Raw genomic sequence first — 20,641 nt, 5'->3', positions numbered from 1 at the left:
TAAATAGATGATTCGAACATGACCTCTTACAAAACATGGACTGAAATTTATGGAAAGTCACAGACCTTTTGGTGGATGCTACCCCAAGAAGAAGAATTAAAAATGGAATGCTAGAAAATTTTCTGGGAAACCTCAGTAAATTGTTGTAAACCTAGTTTCAGGCGCCAAGGCTGTTGATCCTGATTATAGAGCTCACTTTTGTATTCAAATTGTTTTATCAGTCTTCTATGCTGATTTATGAATGAGAATTTAGAACTCGGTGTCTCATGTTGGTTTGTATACAATGGATACATTCTGGACTGACTGATCCTGGCTGATATTTGTGAGGAGGTTGGTGATATCTGAAAATAAAGATTCCACAATTGTGGTTTTGGCTAGGGTATATGACCTGCAATAGTGCCAGCTTTTATTGTCAGAGAAAATGGAACGGATACCAATAAGAATAATATGAAAATGTAATTATATTTTAATGGAATACATGATAGCACACAATTCTTATACTCCTGATTGTCAGCCACAATTTATTTCTTTCATTTTACAGCTACTTGTCTGTTTTTTTAAAATTTTTTTTTTTTTAAAATTCATATTGTTTCCCTTTCAATTTATCTGTAGACAATTGCTTCTTAGATGAGCTGCACATATTTGGAGATTTTACCAGACAAATGATTTTTTTTGAATTTCTCGTTTCAGGCGTTAGGTCCTGGATTTTCTCAATTTGCTGAACCTGTATTTCAGAGGTGTATAAGCCTCATCCAAACACAACAATTGGCTAAGGTGGCTACTCATGTGATTCTTTATTTTGATGTTAATTTATGCTTCCTTGATGGTTTTATCATCTTCTCTGGTGATTGTTTTAAGATTTAAAATTGTTCTTTGCATTGAGTTATAAGTGCCTTGACAATTATGATAGTTTGTATTTCTACTCAAGAGTTATGTTTCCTTTACCTGTATATATGTATGTATGTATGTATCTATGTATGTGTCCCTTCTAATTGTTTCAAACCTAAAGTGTTGGTTGTCTTTCTTAATCTCAGGTAGGAACCTGCTGCTCATTTGTAATTAACTTTGCAAACGAAGTCTTTACCTAGCAACATGTGATGTATATTTAAACCTTTTGGTTACTTGACTGCTGGCTCAGATATAGTGTGACTTTTCATTGTCAGGTTTAATTTATTTCTCTTTATGTGCAATCCTTTGTATGAATTGTCATGGTTCACTCAGCTCCCAGAATATTTTTATAACTGAAAGTAAGCTATGCCATTTGATGCAGGGGAATCCTAGAAGTTAGGGACCTATAAGAGCTAGTTACAAGGTACTTCTGTTAGTAGACCACTTCTCAAAGATGGCCTATTTCGTTCCCTGTTCCAAGACCTCTGATGCATTAGTCGTTGCTAAACTCTTTTTCAACTAGGTCATTGTTATTTGACAGAGATGTTTACCCGTCACTTTTGGTGGACTTTATGGAGGATGATGGGTACCAAACTTCGTTTCTCTTTTGCATTCTACCCCCAAACCAATGGCTAGACCAAGGTTGTTAATAGGAGTCTAGGGAATTGATTACATTGCCTCATAGGCTAGTACCTTACCAGTTGGTACTATATCCTTGCCCATGCCAAGTTTCCTTATAATAGTTCCAAGAGCTGAACCGTTGGTTTGTCACCTTTTGAGGTTTGTCAGAATACCAGCCCCTGGCACCCGTAGATGTGATTCCAGCTATGTCAAGCTACACATATTTGGTTTATGTGCAAGTACAAGCAAGGATCGAGGTTTTGGTTTCAAGGCCGATTTTGACCTAGCTAAAAACTGAAATCTTGAGGTTTCGATCCTAGGTGTCGGGGCTTATATGGCTTTCATTTCATCTGATTTTTGCCTCCTACCTATTTAAAGCATAATAAACACAATGGAATTGGTAGTCCCCCCCCCCCCCCCCCAAAAAAAAAAAAAAAAAAAAAAAAAAAAAGGAGAAAAAAAAAGTTAAGTTTGGAATTGTTGGGTATGGCTCATGTTTCACATTTTGTTGCTGATAGACATAGGGGTATGGCTAGTTTAGGCTTGGGCCCATGAATAACTGTTGTGGCTTAAGCGGTGTTTGAAGGTAAAGGATGAGCAAAAGAGCCATTTGAAACAAAGTTGTTAAGGCGGCAGGGTGACCAAAGCAATTGGGGCTTTGCCTAGGTGGCAATAAGGAGACCAAAATGGTTGGGTCAAATTTTTTCAATACAACTACTTTCTATAATAAGCTAAACAAAAATTCAATAGTCACATTCATCTAAAAAAGAAAGCATTCAAGAATCATAATTATGAAAAATTATCCAAAAAAGAACACAAACATAAGTTGATCTCATCAAGCATCATAACAATGATTATGTACTAACAGGGCCAACTCGATAAATAATAGATCTCATTATTCTGATTTTCAAGTCGTCCGGTTAATGATTCATTGATTCTTGATGTTGATAATGACTCATCCTTCACATTTTGTTGCTGACGAGCACGAGGGTCCTTTGCAATTTGGGCCTCAATTCTGAAATGATTAAGCTATTAAATTTATATACGGCTTTCTAAAATAAATTTGGATTATAAAAAAAAGTTAAGAAAAAAATATTATGTACAAAATGTCAAAAAAAAGCTGCTTTAGCATCTAGGTGGCAATAAGGCGCACAAGGCAACAAAGCGGGTGCATTTAGACGAAAACCGAGGAAAAAACAATGCGTCAATTAAGCGGTTCAAAACAAGGTGGTTGAAAAATCGCTTTGTCGCCTAGGCAGACGCTTTGACAACATTGATATGAAGGCAAAGGAGTTATGGAAATAGGGTGAAAATGTGGTTCAAATCACCATATACAAGAGAAATAAGAAAATATAGGTCAGAACTTAAGCTGTGAAACTTGGGTAGAAAGGTCGAAACCGTTCGATATTTAGGAGGCTTTATCTGAGATAGAGGATTTTATAAAGAATAATTGATCGAAGGTTTTGACTAGTTTCGGTCGAAACATTGTATTGAAACAAAATATCTGAAGTTTTGTTTCGATTTTGGAAAATGGTGATATTTTGGTCAAAATTTATGTCATAGGTACAGGATAACGAATTGCACCAAGTAATGATCAAAAAAGCCTAGAGCTGATGTGCATTGACAACTGCAAGAGTTTCAGGAAGTAGATATGGTAATTGTTAGGATCAGATTGCAACGTTTCACTGAAGGGAAAGCGAGCAAACTGCATGCTCATAGTGCTGGCCCATTCGAAGTTCTAAAGAGAATTGGAGCTAATGCGTATATCTTTGATCAGCAAGGTAACATGGGAATCAATAATATTTTCAACGTGGAGAACCTTGTCTCTTACCATGGCACTCCTACTACTGCATCTTTCTATCCAAATGACCTTGATAGCCTTCTTCATTCTTGATGACCCTATTGCTCATAATCCTTCACTCCCCACCAGATCATTACTTTTGTGGCAAAGTTCTAAAGGGCAATTGAAGCAGTTGAAGAGATCCTTGATGAGAGAGTCATAGTTACACAAGAAGGATGTTCAAGAGAGTTCGTAGTCAAGTGGCGGGGTCATCCTAAGATTGACAGCTCTTGGATCACTGTGGAGGAGCTACAACTTGACCCACACATGCTTGAGTACTACCACAATCTTTTCACCAGGTGTGAATTTTTTCAGGTTGGAGGGTAGCTGATGAGGACATCAGTCTTAGGCGATAGTTTCGAGTCTACTAGCGATGCTGATGTGGAGATCAGCGCACAACAGCCCCTATGGGGGTTGACTACGAGTTTAGAGACTATTGGATTGCCAGAGTCCTTTGGTTTGACAAGAAGTGTTGCCCTTAGGCAATTTTTGGTTTTATTTAGATTTTATTTAGTGTTTTTGGATCTTTTATGGGTTACTTTGGTTTGTTTTGGTTCAATTTGGGGGATTTCAATTTAGTTGGGTTTTGGGTTGATCCTTGGTTATTTTCACTTAAGTGTACTTTGCGTTTTCCAGTTCTGCCCCAAATTATTAGATATGGGTAGTGAGTCATTTAGGGTTTCTTTGGGAATTTTAATTGTAGCGTTGGGATGGTTTTTAATTTAGTTATTTGTTTATTTATTTAATGACCTTGTATTGGATTTGAAGTTATGATTGAATGAATTAAAGACCTAATGTGCATATGTTGTAATCAGAGTCCATCTTTTCTTTGATGAAGAATCAATCAACTTTGACATGCTTTGTACGATTATGCTATATCAGCTTATGAGCTATTTTGATGGGGCAGCCTTGTCTTGGTACAACTGCATGGGGTCATCAGCCTTGAACCCCATCTCTTGTACTAGTTTCTTCAATATAGAACTTCATAGGCTCCATGTGCCATGGCTCTTTGATGTGAAGCAAAATTCTTCCCTTGACAGAGACCCCATAGTGGGTCCCACGGCCACTCCAAAGTGGCGCACCTAGGGCTGGCCGACCCTCTTGTGGGGGGTATTTTGCCCTAAATTAGTTTGTTTATTTTTCAGAATTTTCTTTTTATTTTTTTGAAGAGTCTTTTTCAGTTAGGAAGTCCAATTTGAGTTAAAGATGAGTTCCGAGTCTTCAGATTCTTCGTTAAAGATTATTATTTATTTACAAGAAAAGAGGAGTTCTCGAGTCTTCAGTTTTTAGATTATTATTTTGGAAGGTTGACATTAATTATAAAGGGATGCTAACTGTAAAGGAATCCCACTTATGTTTAGTCTTTTTGTAGGGCTATAAATAGCCTATTCTTTTTTTGTAACTTTTGAAGTCTGATTATTTGAACAAAGTTGTTGAGTTGAGGACTGGGTTTCCTCTTTGAGGGGACCACGGTGAATTTTAAGTCAAGTTTCTTCTTCAAGATCAGAAAAATCTTTCTAGCAGTGTTCTTCCAGGAATTACTGCAAGGTCTTAAGAAGTTTCCAAGTGAGTAATGTATCCCCAACCCCTTTTCCTCTCTCCCCTACTATCGCAGTCTTCCCCACCCGTTGCCGTTCAATTGCAGTGAATCCCTGCCCCTCCCTTACCTTCCCTAACTCCCGCAGGTCCTTCCCCCCCCCTGTCTGCGCAAACTTCCGTGGCTCCTCCCCTTGCTGCCGCACCTTGGCAGCAGCATCCCTAGGCCCCCACGACACCCCTAGCCCCCACTCCTATCCCCTACAACTCCCTCTACCTCTTCCCCTATTGCTCCCCTGCCCTACAGCACCTCCCCTCCTACTCTCTCGGCATCTCTCCCCCCCACTGTTCCTTGCGGCAAACCAGAAAACAGAAAGCAGAAAAGGAAAAGAAAGAAAAGAAAGAAAAAAAGAAAGAAGCAAGAAAAGAAAAGAAGAGGAAGAGCAAGGAATTTCCCTTTCCAAGATCCAACCCATATTGATCCAAATTAATTATCCTTATTTTCTACCAACCCTAGGAATAATCTTAAACTCTCAAGAACAGCCCATAGAGAATTTGTTAAGCCTCAAACTTAATTTCCTTCCATCCCATCTGGTTTTGGTTAAACCCATACCTTACCCATAACCTTTATATTTAGATCCCCATCTTGATTTAACAATATTATACATCCCACCTAGATTTGACAATTACTTTGCTGGAAGATTCTGGGCAAACCCTAAATTATGGGGAATTCATCCTAGAAATCCTAACCCTAAAATTAGGTTTCCATCACTCTGTACTTGATATAGCCACCCCAATCTGCATCCTACTCAATGTTTAAAATCTCGTCCTATCTCAGTTTCTAGACCTGGTCGAGACCCCGAGGTATTGAGATTTTGGCAAAACATGGTACACCATTGAACCGTGTTTCGGTTGCATGTTTTGATGGGTTTTAGGTAGTTTTGGGTCTGATTTTTGATGTACAGCCTAATTTGAGGCCTATAAACGCAATGACTATGTTATGTTTGATTAAAACCTAACACAAACTGGTCCTGTTGATTTGCAATGTCCGGCTGTATGTGGACATAATTGGATCATGTATTTTCACAAATCTAAACATTGATATACAAGAAAACATTGAAATTTTAATTAAAATGCAAGGACAAATATTAAGAAGCAGACGAATACAATTCACAAATTAAAAATTAAAAGTTACGATTACAAACCCTAAAAATTCTTGAAATTTTGTAGAAATATCGAAATTCAGTCAACTGACTATTTGTTTGGCCGTATTTTATCTCGGTAGGTTCGAGACAACCAAAATTTGGCAAAATTTAGTGCCATTATCCTACTTCCACAGGTAACCAGGTTCCCACCTACAAAGGTGCAATTTCTTGATGTAGACCTAACAAGACAAGACAAGCATTGCTCAAATGTGTTAAGGGAGTTATAGATAGTCCTTGATACTTCCCTCTTCAATTAGGAGATCTCCACTATCATCACCCAGTTTATGATTCTGATTGGTAGGTGAGTGAGCAGACTTACAACCTAGCATCCTTGTCTTCTCCATAGAGTTCAAAACAATCTTTCTCTGGTGGATGCTTTGGTCCCTTTTTTGTGGACCTTGTTACTTGAATCTTCCAAATAAATTTTAGGATACCAAGGTTAATAATTGAAGGCAGACTTGAAGAGTAAAAATATAGCTCGACTCGGAGAAAATATTGTTTTGTACTGCTTGGAAATCTAATAGGGTGCTACATTTTTCTTAGATTCTTGATATATACAGGGTGTGGTAGGTCCTAGATAGTCCTTGGGAACGGGAAGGTTATTGACCTTTTCCATATTAGGTGGACAGTTTTGTCTGGTTTTTTGTCTTTTGCCTTCCTTGTTGAGTGCCCCTTTGGTCAAGGCCTTTGTTTTTTCTTTTTATTCAACTCTTTATTCCCCCTTTTTATGGCTCTTAGATTATGCCTTTTCATTTTCTAAAAAAATGATATAAATAAATAGTAAATTGAATTTGTTTGAGGTCCTTATTATCCTATCACTTTTCTTGGTTAGGCATTCCTTTTATACTAGTGTCTGGCATTGTAGTTGCTCTGTTGGTTTTGTCAAATATACTTAGAATCTCATTACTTCCTAGCGTACATTTTCATGGTTGTGCTACAGAAATTATGTCGTTTAGAATATTTATTTCAAAATATGATTACTGGAGGGTATGGTAAACTTATTTTTTATTCTTTCCACTCTAATAATTGATTTGGTGCAGGTCGATCCTGTGTCAGCTGGTGTTCAGTATGACAAGGAATTCGTTGTGTGCTCATTGGACCTGCTCTCGGGACTTGCTGAGGGTCTTGGTAGTGGGATAGAGAGTTTGGTACTCCCTTCTTTCATGATTTTCTAATCTGGGTTTTCCATACTTTTCTTTTTGTTTAGCTTCTGTATCTTTGGTGGTCATGTACACTGTCCTGAATAGCTTTCTCCTTTCTGAACCTGAGATTAATCTTGGTGGAGCTTTATTTTGATGAAGTAAATGACGTAGCACAAGTATAAGTGCAAGTATTGCACCTATTCTTCTTTGAGTTATGCTTGTATCTACTTTTTAAATTGTAGTCTTTAACTATCCTCTTTTTGAGTTGTGTGCTGATCCAATTTTCTGAGTTGCTGTGTCATCATTGGATTTCCTTGGTTGGTGATGGCTAGGAAAGTTTTATAAAGGAAACAATTTGGAAGTTTTCATTCTATAACTTGCTATATCTTTGAGTTCTACACTTCATCTTTTTCCTTCTCTATTTTATTTGTTGTGAGTTTCTTTTTTCCTTAATTTTTTTTTTTTTTTTGGGGGGGGGGGGGGGGAAAGGGTTGTGGTGTGATACTTGAGTTAATTATTCGTTTGCACTTTATTCTCAAAAAAACTGCATCTCTTCTGATCAAATTTTTTCTGTAGGTTGCAAACAGCAATTTGAGGGATCTACTTCTACAATGTTGCATGGATGATCTTCTTGATGTCCGGCAAAGTGCCCTTGCCCTCCTAGGGGACCTTGCAAGAGTTAGTTTCCAATTAACATTTGATGATTAGAGAGTTTTTTTGATTGAAGTAGTCTTATATTCTTATTAATGTTTGAACCTGTGCTCTGTGATGATTATTCCAGGTTTGTCCTGTACATCTGCAACCTCGTTTGTCAGAATTTCTCAATGTTGCAGTGAAGCAACTGGTATGCAGAATTTATCATGATGCTTCTGAAACCTATTATTTGTTGGCTTACATGATATGTACTTTGTGCAGACTACACCTGAGCTGAAAGAGACAGTTTCAGTGGCAAATAATGCATGCTGGGCTATCGGAGAATTAGCAGTTAAGGTAGGTTGATGTTTTGTTGCTGCTATCAAGTAAAGCTTTAGTTAACTGTTTCTCTGTGCTGTGACTGCTGTTAGGGGAATTGATTTATAGCAAGTTGACAATAAAAATAGATGGGAGCTATAAAGTATGATCAAAGCTTATGAATATTACAATAAATGAAAAGTACATTGAGGCTGCAGTAATTACTTCAAGCTCCCATTTCTTCTTCATAATAAAAGGCTCACTTGTATATTTTGGGCCATATTGGTCCAAAACTACATCAATAATAAATGCCCCTGTACGGAGAAGCGATTTAATCCAGTTTAATGGAACTAGAAGAAATAGGGGCAGACCTAAGATAACCTTAAGAGTTGTATATACTCAAAGAGAGCTGATTGTAAGGCAAGAATCCATGTATCTGACCCCGTTTAGTTGGGGCAAAGGCTTATTTGTTGTTGTATTGGTCCAAAAGTACGTCAATGTGCTGGTAAATGTGGCCATCTAACTTTCCAAATTTCTGAAGTAGGAGACTTTCTATTGATGTTTTCAAGCAAGGACTAGAGGTGTCTAGAATAGATTCTTCTACAAAGAATTGATATCCTAAAAGATGGTTTTGTAGGCACATATTCCTGGACTCGTCTCACTTTCTAGGGAAGAACTATGAACCAAATTTGCCATAACACTGAAGTATAGATATCTGACAGATTCACTGAACTAACTGTGCCTTTTGCCCTAAATTTTCATGCCAACTGGTCATCAATTTCTTCCAACTTCTTGGTCGAAAACGTCTCTCATTCACAATGGAACAGAATGGTCTCGCTCGATGCGTCATTTGATTTGGTGTCACCATCAGAGTTCTGGAAACTTTGAAAGTCAAACCCTTTTCGAAATTCTCAACTTAACACGCCCCCTCACTTCATCTACCGAAATGACTGGGCAGATCTCATGTATTGACGCATTCAACAAACCTAGGCCTACTCATCTCACGTAGCTCACCTTCTTCACCCTAGCCCTCATAGTCAAAATTATTATTGTTATAAATGATTAATTTAAGCTCATTTTATTTAATCAAAAGAGGTGGGTTCGCATAAAGTCATTGCAAGTACTACCGCCCCAATCATAGTAGCCATGGAGATGACTTGGCTTAGACCAGCAGGACCTGTTAAGAGCCTTCTCTAGTTGTAGCAAGGTCTTGGTATTGAATCCTCTGGTGTTTCATCATGTAATGGTTTAATTAGGAAGTTCTCCATCCTCGACTACATCTTCATTTGCTCAGTCAGGGGCTTCTGCCTCCATGCATTTACTTCTCGTACCTCAATTTTGGAGCTAGAGATTGCATTGTTTTGACTCGTCAGTTTGTTCAGGCTGAGATGAAGTTAAGATGGTTGATGGCTCCTTCTCTATTTCTGAAAGGGGTAGTGTTCATATTACACCCTCTATACCACTTGAGCCTATTCATATACCACAATTTGCAACTAAATTACAAAATCATTGAATTATTTTGTCTTAATATTTCTTTTTTCAAGAGTTGGTGCAGAAAAGGGTTATTGGTAGTGGATGCAAGAGAAATGAGTTTGCCTACTTGACCTCAACACATCACTTAATAAATACACTTTATTGTGTTAATGATACTGGCTATTGGTAGTGGATGAAAGAGAAAGGAGTTTGCCTGCATGACCTTAACACATCCCTAAATAAATACTGCCTGGATGCAATTATATCCGGCTTGATTCCAATGGACTGAGGACTGGAATTATTTAATTCTCAAGATGTAGTTGCAGTATTAGGAAAATGTCTAAATCATTTGTAGATATGCTTTTTTTTGCCATCTATGCATAGACATGACTTGTTATTGTTATTGTCTTTTTGCCACTTTTGTTATGGTTCGACTACTCTCAGGTTCAGAAAGAAGTGTCCCCTATTGTGATGACGGTTGTTTCTTGCTTGGTCCCAATTCTCCAACATGCAGAGGTAACCTCTGGCATTAGTAACTCTAACTCTTGTTCTTTTTTTTCTTATCTGCTTTTATCCCTCATCATTTATTTTTGATTCTGCATAGGGGCTCAACAAGTCACTCATTGAAAATAGTGCTATCACTCTTGGTAGACTTGCCTGGGTTTGTCCGGAGCTTGTTTCACCACATATGGAGCATTTTATGCAATCATGGTGTATTGCTTTATCCATGTAAGATTTCTTTTATGTTTCCGTCACCAAAAATATGGTTTCTGATTCTCCAATCTTGAGATAAGTTGTGAGATAACCTCTTTTGAATTTACAAATTACCAGCAGATGCAAAGAATTTATCACTTTACCAGCAGCTAGTGGTTGAAAGATTTTCTTTATGATATGATCTATCCTGTCTTTGGGATCTTTTGGTCACCAGTCTTTACTTTATTTCTTTTATGCCTCATTTCGTTGAGGGAGAGTTGGCAGGGTGGGAATGAACTGTGTATAGTGCAACAACATTCATGGGGTCTTCATATGTTGGCTATTTGGATGCCTTTGGGGGAAAAAGGCTCATAAAGAGGATTATAATTAAAAAAATCTTGGGCAAGTGAAGCTGCTGCTGCAACAACTCTGACCAGGGGTATTGCAAATCGGGCTCGGCTGAAACTTGGAAAAGCATCTGCTAAAACCAGAGATACGTGGAAAAACTTAATTGAGAGCGAATAGGACTTATAGAGAAGAATATGGTATTTCAAATTAAATAAAAAAAAATAAAAGAGATAAAGAAAAAAAACTGAAGGGCACATCTGGGAGTTGAAGAAAAAAGTTGTGTTGTCTTCATCCTTTAAAATTTTATCCTGTCCCAAGGGCAAAGTCCAACCAAATAGGTGAAAGCAATGGGAAAGTAGTTCTACTTTCCATGTCTTAAACCCTAAAGACATGTGGGCCCCACAACCCCCAACTTGCCCTCCTGACTCTCCTTCCAGATCAGAAGAGACCTTGAGGATTTTGCATAGTAGAGTTGCCAATGTGCCCTACTTTTGTTACTATTCCCCCACACCCCCACCCCCCCCCCCAAAAAAAAAAAAAAAAAAAAAAAAAATTGTGTTGGAGGTTACCCCATATGTCACATGGAACCATCCATTTCTTTGTGGATGTGTGACATGTGTCCTAACATCACATCAAAAGGCTGATGTTCATTTGCAAGTCACATTAAAGGATTGTGATTAAATTTAAAAAAAAAAAAAATTTGATGCGACTTGTAAATGGATCTCAACCCTTGGATGTTAAGACACTTGTCACACATCTACAAGGAAATGGAGGGTCCATTTCCTTGAAAGAAATGGACTAGATAGTCCTCATATGTCACATAGCCTTGAGCTTTTAGCAATACTGCAGTAAGGGTCACACCTTTTTGTCTTTTGGGCGTGTGCTATTTATATGCTGTATTTTTCAGTCCACACATGGGTTTGATATTAGAAATGAAGTGATGAATGATCCAAACATCTTCTGATTAAGAATCAAATGTGGCAGGATACGTGATGATATAGAGAAAGAGGATGCTTTCCGAGGTCTATGTGCAATGGTATGCACGTGCCTTGATTTTTAGGTAGATGACAATCACTATCTGCATAACTATTACATGTTCATTTTCACTCTTTCACAGGTTAGAGCAAATCCGCCGGGTGCTTTGAATTCACTTGTTTTTATGTGCAAAGCTATAGCAAGTTGGCAGGTATGAATAACAAATACCTTCTCTTTTATGAAGTGATTCTCCTCCGTCCTTCCCCCATGTTAATTTATAATTTATTTTTCAGGAAATAAGGAGTCAGGATTTACACAGTGCAGTCTGTCAGGTGTTAAATGGGTATAAACAGGTTAGATGTGTTCTTTGTGCTGGCATGCGGATGTGTTTTTTTCCTGCATTTGGAAATTTAAAGTTACCTCCAATTTTACACACCTAAATTTCAATATTCTCCACTAGGGAATTCATATATTTTTTAAAATTCAGTTGCTATAATCAACTTCTATTTTACTAGAGATTTGTGAACTTCCGGTCTTAATGTTTGACTTTCGAAGGAACTTGAAATGACAGAATCATACAATGATCATGGGTGTAATCTCTCTCATCGATTAGTGCTTGAATTATTTGACTTATGTTAATCGTATGGAAACTTCTTTACTGGCTTCCTGGAAATTCCTGAGTGAATGTTGAAGTTGCAAATGCTGAAAACTCTAGGGTGCTTATTGTGCGCCTTTCTGTTATCAATTTACAAACTGAAAGCAGTTGGAGGTGCTATCTAGCGTCAATTAGTTTATAAAATATTATAGGTGCTGACTTCTTTCAGTTGGATAATTTCTGATTTTGTATTTCAAAATTTCAAATATATCCTTTCCAAAATTCGATGGGCATGTAAACTATTAAGGTCACTGATAGAAAGTTCCCCTTAACATATGGTTTATTACGGTTTGCTTTCTTTGTCAGACGTGGATGGAATAACTTCAATAATATGGGTTTAGAATATGATTTGTTACCTATGTAATGGTTTGGTTATATGTTTTGAGAGGCTAGGAGACCTATGGGTGGTTTTGGGTTTACTTTTGAGATGGCTAAAAATTACTGGATAACCTTTGGGGTGGCTTGAATGGGGGAAAAGGGTTGCAGGTTAGGTCGTGGAATATCCCAAGGCCCTATAGGATGACTTAGGGTTGATATGAGGGAGGGAATATCCTAGGGTTAACAAAATTGATATGGATAGGGTTTTGAGATACCCAAAAGTGATGGAGGTTGAAAAGAGTTCAGACAAATGGAAAGGATGTGGGCTGTTATCGGGTATCCTCATTTGGGATGTAATAGGGTGTTATTCACTTGGGCAAGGTGGGAAAGGGAAATATCTTGGACAAGGGATGGGGGGGGGGGGGGAAGGGGATCTTGCGGCAAAGGGAGGGTAGACGAGACTTGCGATTGGAAGGGAAGGAGTCGAGAAAATCTTGGAATTTTTCAAGATCTTCTTTTTTTTTTTTTTTTTTTTTGCTGCAAGAACCAGATAAATAAAAAACAGAAAATAGTGGAAGAGTGGGAGGGAGGGCTGTTGTTGCAAACGAGAGAGGTTTGGGAAGGTTGCTGTGATGGAGGGGAAGGGCTTGGAGTGCCATGCAATGAAGGTGAAGGGGCTGTACTTGGAATTAATGTGGGACTGCTGGACCTGCAAGTTGTATGCCGGAGTTTGATTGTACTTGGCTGCTGAGAGCTTAGGGAAGAATATAATTGCTGGACTTGCTGAAATTTGCAAAAGAATCACTCTTCTGCCCAGGCCGCGGTGTTTCCTCCCTGACGGCCCAAGCCACGATTTTTCTTGAACTCCAGACTGCTTTCATTATGAACTCTCTGGGCTATTTATTGCCTTACAACCTGAGTAATTTGACTAAGACTCAAACTGGGGAACCTTATACATAAAAGGACTCCCTTTAAAAGGATTTAACTAATTAAATAAAGGACTCTTAAAGAAACCCTAACTGGACTCTTACATGAGACAACTTGAAGGAATCAAATTACTAACTCTGGAAGGAGTCCTACTTGAGAATTGGACTCTAACTTGGAGTCTTGCATAGACTTGGGACTTTTTCACAACTCTCAAAATTATAATCAAAATAAAAAAATAAAGATAGATCCATGACCCTTGGATGGAGGGGGTTTCAATCAAACCCCTGTTGATCCCTAAAAGGGATGAGAGTGCGACCAAAATACCCCCTTGGGTATTCGTCCAGCTTTAAGGTGGGCCTTTTGGTCCTGGTTTTGGGCCCAACCTCAGTTACATCAACATCATTTAGAATGTGAAATTTCGTCTCTATACATCCCACCAGAAATACATGGCTACCCATCATTGCAATGATGAGCATTGATTTGATGAATAAAAAATACAAAGTAAATCATTCCACCACTTTGTTTGAGAAGCCTATTTTCTTGCAAACCTTTAGTCCTCCTGAGAGAGCGAAGGGTTCAGCCAGAGGTTGTGTATATAGGGGTGTCGATGGTTTGGTTTGGGCTTAAGGGTTTCGAAAACACCAAGCCCAAACATGGACCATGCTCAAGATAGCGGTTTGGGCTCAGGTTGGCTAATGGTTTGGATCGATTTTGAGACCATTACCAACCCATTTTCAAACTGCTATGTGGGTTAAAACAAACCAGTCTCTTTTAACTTCTTTTATCTCTTTAAAGGGTAAAATAAAATAAAGTCACCATCTTATCGAAAGAACACATGAGATATCAATGTAGAAACATAAAAAAACCATGATTTTAACCCAGTTAATAAGTCAGCATAATCATAAAAGGTTATAACAGTTTGGTTTGGGCAATGGTCCCATCTAACTGGCCACTAACGGTGTTAGAATTTCAGCACTTGTAATCAGCCGAAGGACTGTAAAGAAATTCAGAAAGAAGAAGAATAGAAGAAGACTAAAGGAGAAAAAAAGAAGAGGGAGAAAGCTTGTGTGTGTGTGTCTTTTAGCTCTCTATTGGTACTTTATTTATAATGTAAAACCAAGTCTTAGTCTAGGGAAGTTTCCTAAACTGAGTTATAATAAAAATAAAAATTACATGTTGCATAGAATCTCCAAAACTTATGATAGAGACACTTAACTATAGTTACGGAGAACCAATTTGGGTTTATGCCAGGAAGATCTACAACTGAGGCTATTTACCTAATTAGGAGACTTATGGAAAGTTATAGAGATTGTAGGAAAGACCTTCATATGGTATTTATTGACCTAGAAAAAGCTTATGATAGAGTCCCTAGAGCGTTAATTTGGCAAGTACTAGAGAAAAGAAGTGTTGCAGGTAAATATGTAGGTATAGTTAAGGATATGTATGATGGTTCGGTGACTAGTGTTAGAACAGTGGGGGGACAAAGTAATGAATTCTCGATAACAGTTGGGCTACATCAAGGGTCAACTTTAAGCCCATATATATTTGCACTGATAATGGATGAATTAACCAAAGACATTCAAGATGAGGTCCCCTGGTGTATGTTTTTTGCGGGTGATATTATGTTGATTGATGAGACCCAAGCGGGGATTAATACCAAATTAAAATCATGGAGAGTAGCTTTAGAATCAAAAGGCTTTAAACTTAGTAGATCGAAGATAGAATATCTGGTTTGTAACTTTAGTCATGATCGGGCAGATGATGAGGTGGTGATACTTGACGATAAAGAGATTCCTCAGAGTGATTGTTTTAGGTACCTAGGTTCAATCATAAGTAAAAGAGGTGATGTAGAGGATCAGGTTTCCCAAAGAATTAAAATAGGGTGGATAAAGTGGAGAGGTGCGTCCAGGGTCTTATGTGATCGGCGTATTCCATTAAAGCTTAAAGGAAAATTTTATACGGCTGTTGTTCAACCAGCTATGATGTACGGTGCAGGGTATTGGGCTGTTAAAAAGAATCATATAGATAAACTCAATGTAGCAGAAATGAGGATGTTAAGATGGATGAATGACAAAACTATATTGGATAAGATAAGAAATGATCATATTAGAGTTGGTCTGGGAGTTAGTCCCATAAGTGATAAGCTTCAAGAAAGTCGTTTGAGGTGGCATGACCATGTTCAACGGAGACCTATAAATGCCCCTGTACGGAAAAGTGATATAATCCATATTGAAGGAACTGGAAGAGCTAGGGGTAGACCTAAGATAACCTTAGGAGAAGTGGTGAGAAAGGATATTTATAGCGTAGGCCTTGTATCTAGCATGGCCTCGAACAGAACTGATTGGAGGGAAAGAATCCATATAGCCGACCCCATCTCCAAAACTACTAGAAGGGACACTATCCTAGGGTGATTATTTGTCAACCAAGCAATAAGAAAAATAGAAAATAACCAAAACAGAAACTAAAGCTAAAATAGAAAGTGATATTCTAACAAATGAACTGTTCAGTTTTTACCTCCCAGCCTGTACCCCATCCAATGAGCCTCAGTTTGGTTCGATATGGGCCATAACAAGCTGGTTTGGCTTGGTCTTAACAGTTCTGTCTATATAACTGGTATTGACAGAGCTATGAATGAGAACTAGTTAATTCAACAATAACATAGTTGCAGGTTGAGTGCCAACTTTCATGTGTGGCTGCCAGTTAGGTTTCTCTGGTTCTTGAAATAGGTTGCAACTGGGCTGGGTCCAACAGGATCATATTTGATAAACTATAATTATAGAAAAATATTTTAGATTTAGATCTAAAATTCCAAATCTGACTTGGTTTCTTAGTTTGTTTTGGCCAGGCTGAGATAATCATAGGCTCAGCCTAACTACCCTGGGGGTTTACCTTTATATCTGTTTACACCTTTGAATTAAAACCTGGTCTCATCTATCTGTGACTTGGATCAAGTGTCCTTGGCCAGACTGAACTGTTTTGTCCTAGATTGTTTATGAGGTTGGAATTTCTGTTGATTGTAATAAGTGATGGATTTGATAGACTATGCGTTGTGGGGTGGTTTACATTGTGTAGCATTTATATATAGATCACTTGGTGGGATAAGAGTATTCAGCTAGAAGATGCTTGTTGAATTTGCGAGGTTACAGATGTGCCCAATTTGGCTGCCTAGGCTGGAGAGTATCCATCCTACTTACTATTATCTAGTTTACTTTCCTTCCTGAAGTCAGTAAAATTTTGTTGCTAATTATTAGTTGACTTCAATTTCCTCCTCCCCCTGACTTGTTCTGAAAAATGACCTATGATTATAATAATAGTGATTCTACCAAAATGAATGGTTAAGTGATGCAACATTATATCACCAATATTTAACAGATGCTTGGCAATGGAGCATGGGAACAGTGCATTTCTGCTTTGGAGCCTCCAGTGAAGGACCGGTTGTTAAAGTATCTTGTATGATGATACCCGATCGAAGGATGGCATGTTTTTCTGCTGGTGCTAGTTACCAGTCTACTTCTTCAGATCTCTGTACCTATTTACTTTTGAGTCGTTTCTGCATCTTGGGATGGAGCTCTTGGTCCAGTGATAGGTTAGTCCATTATAGTTGAGGGGTGCTACAGTTTGAATTAAAGATGGAAGTTGAACTCACGGTCCTCCAGCAAGCCTGAAGCTATAGACTGGCCTCGTCAAAACACCATTTATTTAAGAAGTGCTGGTAACATTTAGGAAACAGAAGAAGCTGAATTGAACTGACTGACTAAGGTGGTACGCAGATCAAGTATGTGGCTTTGAAAGTGCTTCTGAAGATATTTCTTTGGCCAGTTGTTTGTATTAATGAGATCATGTATCTCGAGCCTAGTTTGTTCATTGTTTTCTGGTCATAATTAATGTTTATACATGTCAGTGGATAGGTTTTAATATGTAATCCACTGAATAGTCAAAGCGTGTTTTATTTGAGGATTTGTCAATTCGAGTTTCCTATTGTTTGGTGTTTAACCTTTGTGGTTTTAGCTTCCATTTTAAATTTTCTGTATTGCTTCTAGGGGTGGATTGTGGCGATTGACCTGGATTTCATTATTTGGTGTCACCTGTATTTTGTTCAGTTAACTTGTTTCCAAGTCATTAGCTCTCGTTCCTGGGTTGTTTCAGTTGTCTGTAATATTGTAAAAAAAGACATTCTTGTTAACATTGGGGAAATTCAAGTGTAACTACGGGTTAGCATTGATCACATCAAGTGCTGGAACGGCTTGATAAACCCTCCCTTGTCAGAAATATGTTCAACGCAGCCAGGGTGGGCCACAAATTATATATGATCACATGTTAATTGTGGAAAATAATCATCTGCCGTGCACAGTAGTGCACCATCACAACTCAACATGATTAGGGGTTAGAAAAGAACCCCTGTGAGACCCCTGCTTTCAGCTTTCCTCAATATTGGGTATTTGAAACAAACAACTCACTACGGATGCAGAGCTACCTCTTTGAATCTTGCAAGCCAAGCACCTCCAATGGGTTAAACGCACCTGGGCATTTAATTCCACATACAATAGCAATTGCAATTGATTAAATAAACTATGTATTCTTATTAACGGACGCCATACCCAACACAACATTCTAAGAGGACTGTGATATCATTTTGACAACTTGAAATGTAGAGTATGCTTGTATCAAGTCACCAGAGGTGAGTGGTTTAATTGAGCCATCTTGACTAAATCTGATAAAGAATTTTCAAATGAGATTATTCTTTTCATAGGTTGATGATACTTTCTTGTCCTCAATATAGCATGCAACTGAATCCCCTTTCCTTGTATCTGGCCAGCCATCCAAACATATTAATCTCATAAAAGAACAGGGGTGCCTTTCTTATCTTCTCAGCTTCGGAAGGCCAAGACTTGATTAAGCATATGAAAAGAAGATATATCAATTGGTCACCCCTTAAATTGAAAAAAGAATCCTGGAAAGTTGGGTACAGATTCACTACAAACTCAACTTCATGAAAACTTCATTTATTGCAAGGTAATGACACCAGGCTTAACTCTAGATCTCTCTCTTCCTCACACAAGCACACACAGACACACTATATGATGGAGGATGAATAGAGTGGGTTATGGAGGGTAGTGGGGGATCCTTTCTTCCTTGAGAACAGAAGGTCTCCTACAAGGGGAATTATAGGCTTCTTCTTCATCATCTTCTTTTGCTTCTTTGTGATTTCATAGTACTTGTAATCTTCTTTCTCCACGAGACTCAGTATTGTAGCCATAGATAGAGAGCTCTCCATCTTCATTATGGAGTCTTTTTTCTTCACTTCATCTTCCACCTCAACGATGTCATCTTCCCTGATCTCTCTAACAACTTCAGCTCTTGTAGAAACGGCCTTTGCAGCTGCATCTGCTTCTGCCAGAGCCATCTTAGACATGTTCTTGTGAACCTGGGCATTTAATGAAGCCAATGCTATCTCTGTCTCTGATTCCTTCTCCTTCAGTAGATTCAACTCTCGCTTGGTCTCCTCCAGTTCCATCTCTAGCTTCTTGAATGCATTTGTCAGTGCCTGTTGATCATCTCTAGCCTGTTTGGGATTCGATAGGGTTGAAGGAGTGAACACTTGAACCTGCAACACTGGTTTTTGTGTCACTTCTTTCCTTGGAATATTGGTGTAGGCTTGTTGAGAGTATAAGTCACCGGCAAGAAACCTCTCACCGAATATCGCGACTGCCTCTTTGACAGACCGGAAAGGGCGAGAAGTGTCGACGGTGCCGAAGTGGTCGGTAGTGATTGTCTTCTCAATAGGAGAGGATGGAGGATCCATGGATGGAAGGTTGGGAGTGTTTTGGGACTTGAAGAGTGAGGTTTTCAATGTGGAATTTAGATGAAACAAGAAATGGGAATGTTTGATGTATGATGGGTTTCTTTGCTTACACTTCAAAGCTTCAAGAGCTGGAGCCTAGAGGGAGGTGAGGGAGAATGGTTGAAGGTGAAATCAGTCAGATTTGGAGGTTAGAAGAAGAAGACAGCTTACCTACAGACACCCTTGGAGTGTAGCTTGTGGAGATCATGTAATCAAGTTCTTAATACGTCTGGTAGGAGTATCAACTGGATTGGGCCCACCCTTTTCATGGGCTTGCTTTTGAAGTGTAGAACCAGGAAAATCTGTAGAAGGGATGATTGTTATGTGTGCATATGATGTGGGGAATGTAATAGATTAGGAGTTGGTAGTAGAGAAAAGTAGAAGAGTTAGAACAAAAGACAAACTAAAAACATTCTTGTCTGCTCCTAAAATTAAACAAGAGCCAACCGATTGCAAGAGTTGAATCTTCTTTGCATCTTCTAATCAAACATTTAGGAGGGTTTTCCAAAATAATTTGAATGGGACTTATAAATAATTATATCGTTATCAAAAATGATGAGTTTCAACTATATTTTTTACGTATGTAACATCATATAATACTTTTATTTAAACAATTAATAATATAATATATTTAAAGAATAAAACATATAAATTAAAATATAAAATTGGATACTTATCCACTCAAACTAAATAGACAACCAAACTTACTTAATGGAAAAGGTAGGCTGTTCCTTTCTCTAAAGTGAAGGGGAGAGGGAGAGAGACATGCTGGACACCTAATGAAGTGTGACAACCAGCAAAAAAAAAGGTGCTCAAATATGATCTTTGTTTTGGCCTAAAATCTGATTATATTAGACTTTTCAATGTGATCATTTTTGCATTCTAGAATTCTTTTTCTTGATCATCAAAAGAAAATGTCTTGAATTGTCTTTTCTTCTGAACCCTTACAAGAAAACCCTGACACGGAATCCCTTCTTAAGGGTTTGACAATGAGTACACAACTTCCCATTACCAAACCTCCACTTTGATGACCAAACCTTGACTTTTATCATAATTAAGAAAAGTGGTGACAGAAAAATTATGGACTTTTAGACACATTCGAATGTATTCTGGTTGGTTTTGCTTTCTTTAGATGATAAAATGTCTTCAATAGTCCCTTAACAAAAATGCATTCCAAACAAAGCTTTGGTTTTCAACACAGTTCTTAAATAGGAAAATAGTCTATAC

At 38.1% G+C, this 20,641-nt stretch overlaps 2 protein-coding genes across 2 annotated transcripts in view; one reads left to right on the top strand and one right to left on the bottom strand.

The window, feature by feature from the left end:
- LOC149021271 (transportin 1) overlaps positions 1 to 18,292 on the top strand; it is a 46,587-nt gene extending 28,295 nt beyond the window's left edge. Inside the window, exons 19-29 of the mRNA XM_089149530.1 lie at positions 691 to 774; positions 7,131 to 7,238; positions 7,809 to 7,910; positions 8,014 to 8,076; positions 8,148 to 8,222; positions 10,101 to 10,172; positions 10,261 to 10,385; positions 11,682 to 11,733; positions 11,815 to 11,883; positions 11,966 to 12,025; positions 16,945 to 18,292. Coding sequence (XP_089005656.1) covers positions 691 to 774; positions 7,131 to 7,238; positions 7,809 to 7,910; positions 8,014 to 8,076; positions 8,148 to 8,222; positions 10,101 to 10,172; positions 10,261 to 10,385; positions 11,682 to 11,733; positions 11,815 to 11,883; positions 11,966 to 12,025; positions 16,945 to 17,028 — 894 coding nt within the window. The 3' untranslated portion in view covers positions 17,029 to 18,292. The remainder of the gene's footprint in view (positions 1 to 690; positions 775 to 7,130; positions 7,239 to 7,808; positions 7,911 to 8,013; positions 8,077 to 8,147; positions 8,223 to 10,100; positions 10,173 to 10,260; positions 10,386 to 11,681; positions 11,734 to 11,814; positions 11,884 to 11,965; positions 12,026 to 16,944) is intronic.
- A 194-nt stretch (positions 18,293 to 18,486) lies between these two features.
- LOC149021270 (uncharacterized) lies at positions 18,487 to 19,439 on the bottom strand. The gene has a single exon (XM_089149531.1). It carries the CDS (start codon positions 19,373 to 19,375, stop codon positions 18,647 to 18,649), a length of 729 nt encoding a protein of 242 aa, XP_089005657.1. The 5' UTR covers positions 19,376 to 19,439; the 3' UTR covers positions 18,487 to 18,646.
- Between the last annotated feature and the right edge of the window lie 1,202 nt (positions 19,440 to 20,641).

Source organism: Hakea prostrata, chromosome 3 (genome assembly GCF_041222555.1).
Source record: "Hakea prostrata isolate BN-2017 chromosome 3, UWA_Hpros_2, whole genome shotgun sequence".
NCBI lineage: Eukaryota > Viridiplantae > Streptophyta > Magnoliopsida > Proteales > Proteaceae > Hakea > Hakea prostrata.
This window is presented reverse-complemented; position numbering and strand designations above follow the sequence as displayed.

What these genes read in the sequence shown, in the direction of transcription:
- LOC149021270 (XM_089149531.1), bottom strand. Translation starts at nt 19,375, where the DNA reads ATGGATCCTCCATCCTCTCCTATTGAGAAGACAATCACTACCGACCAC.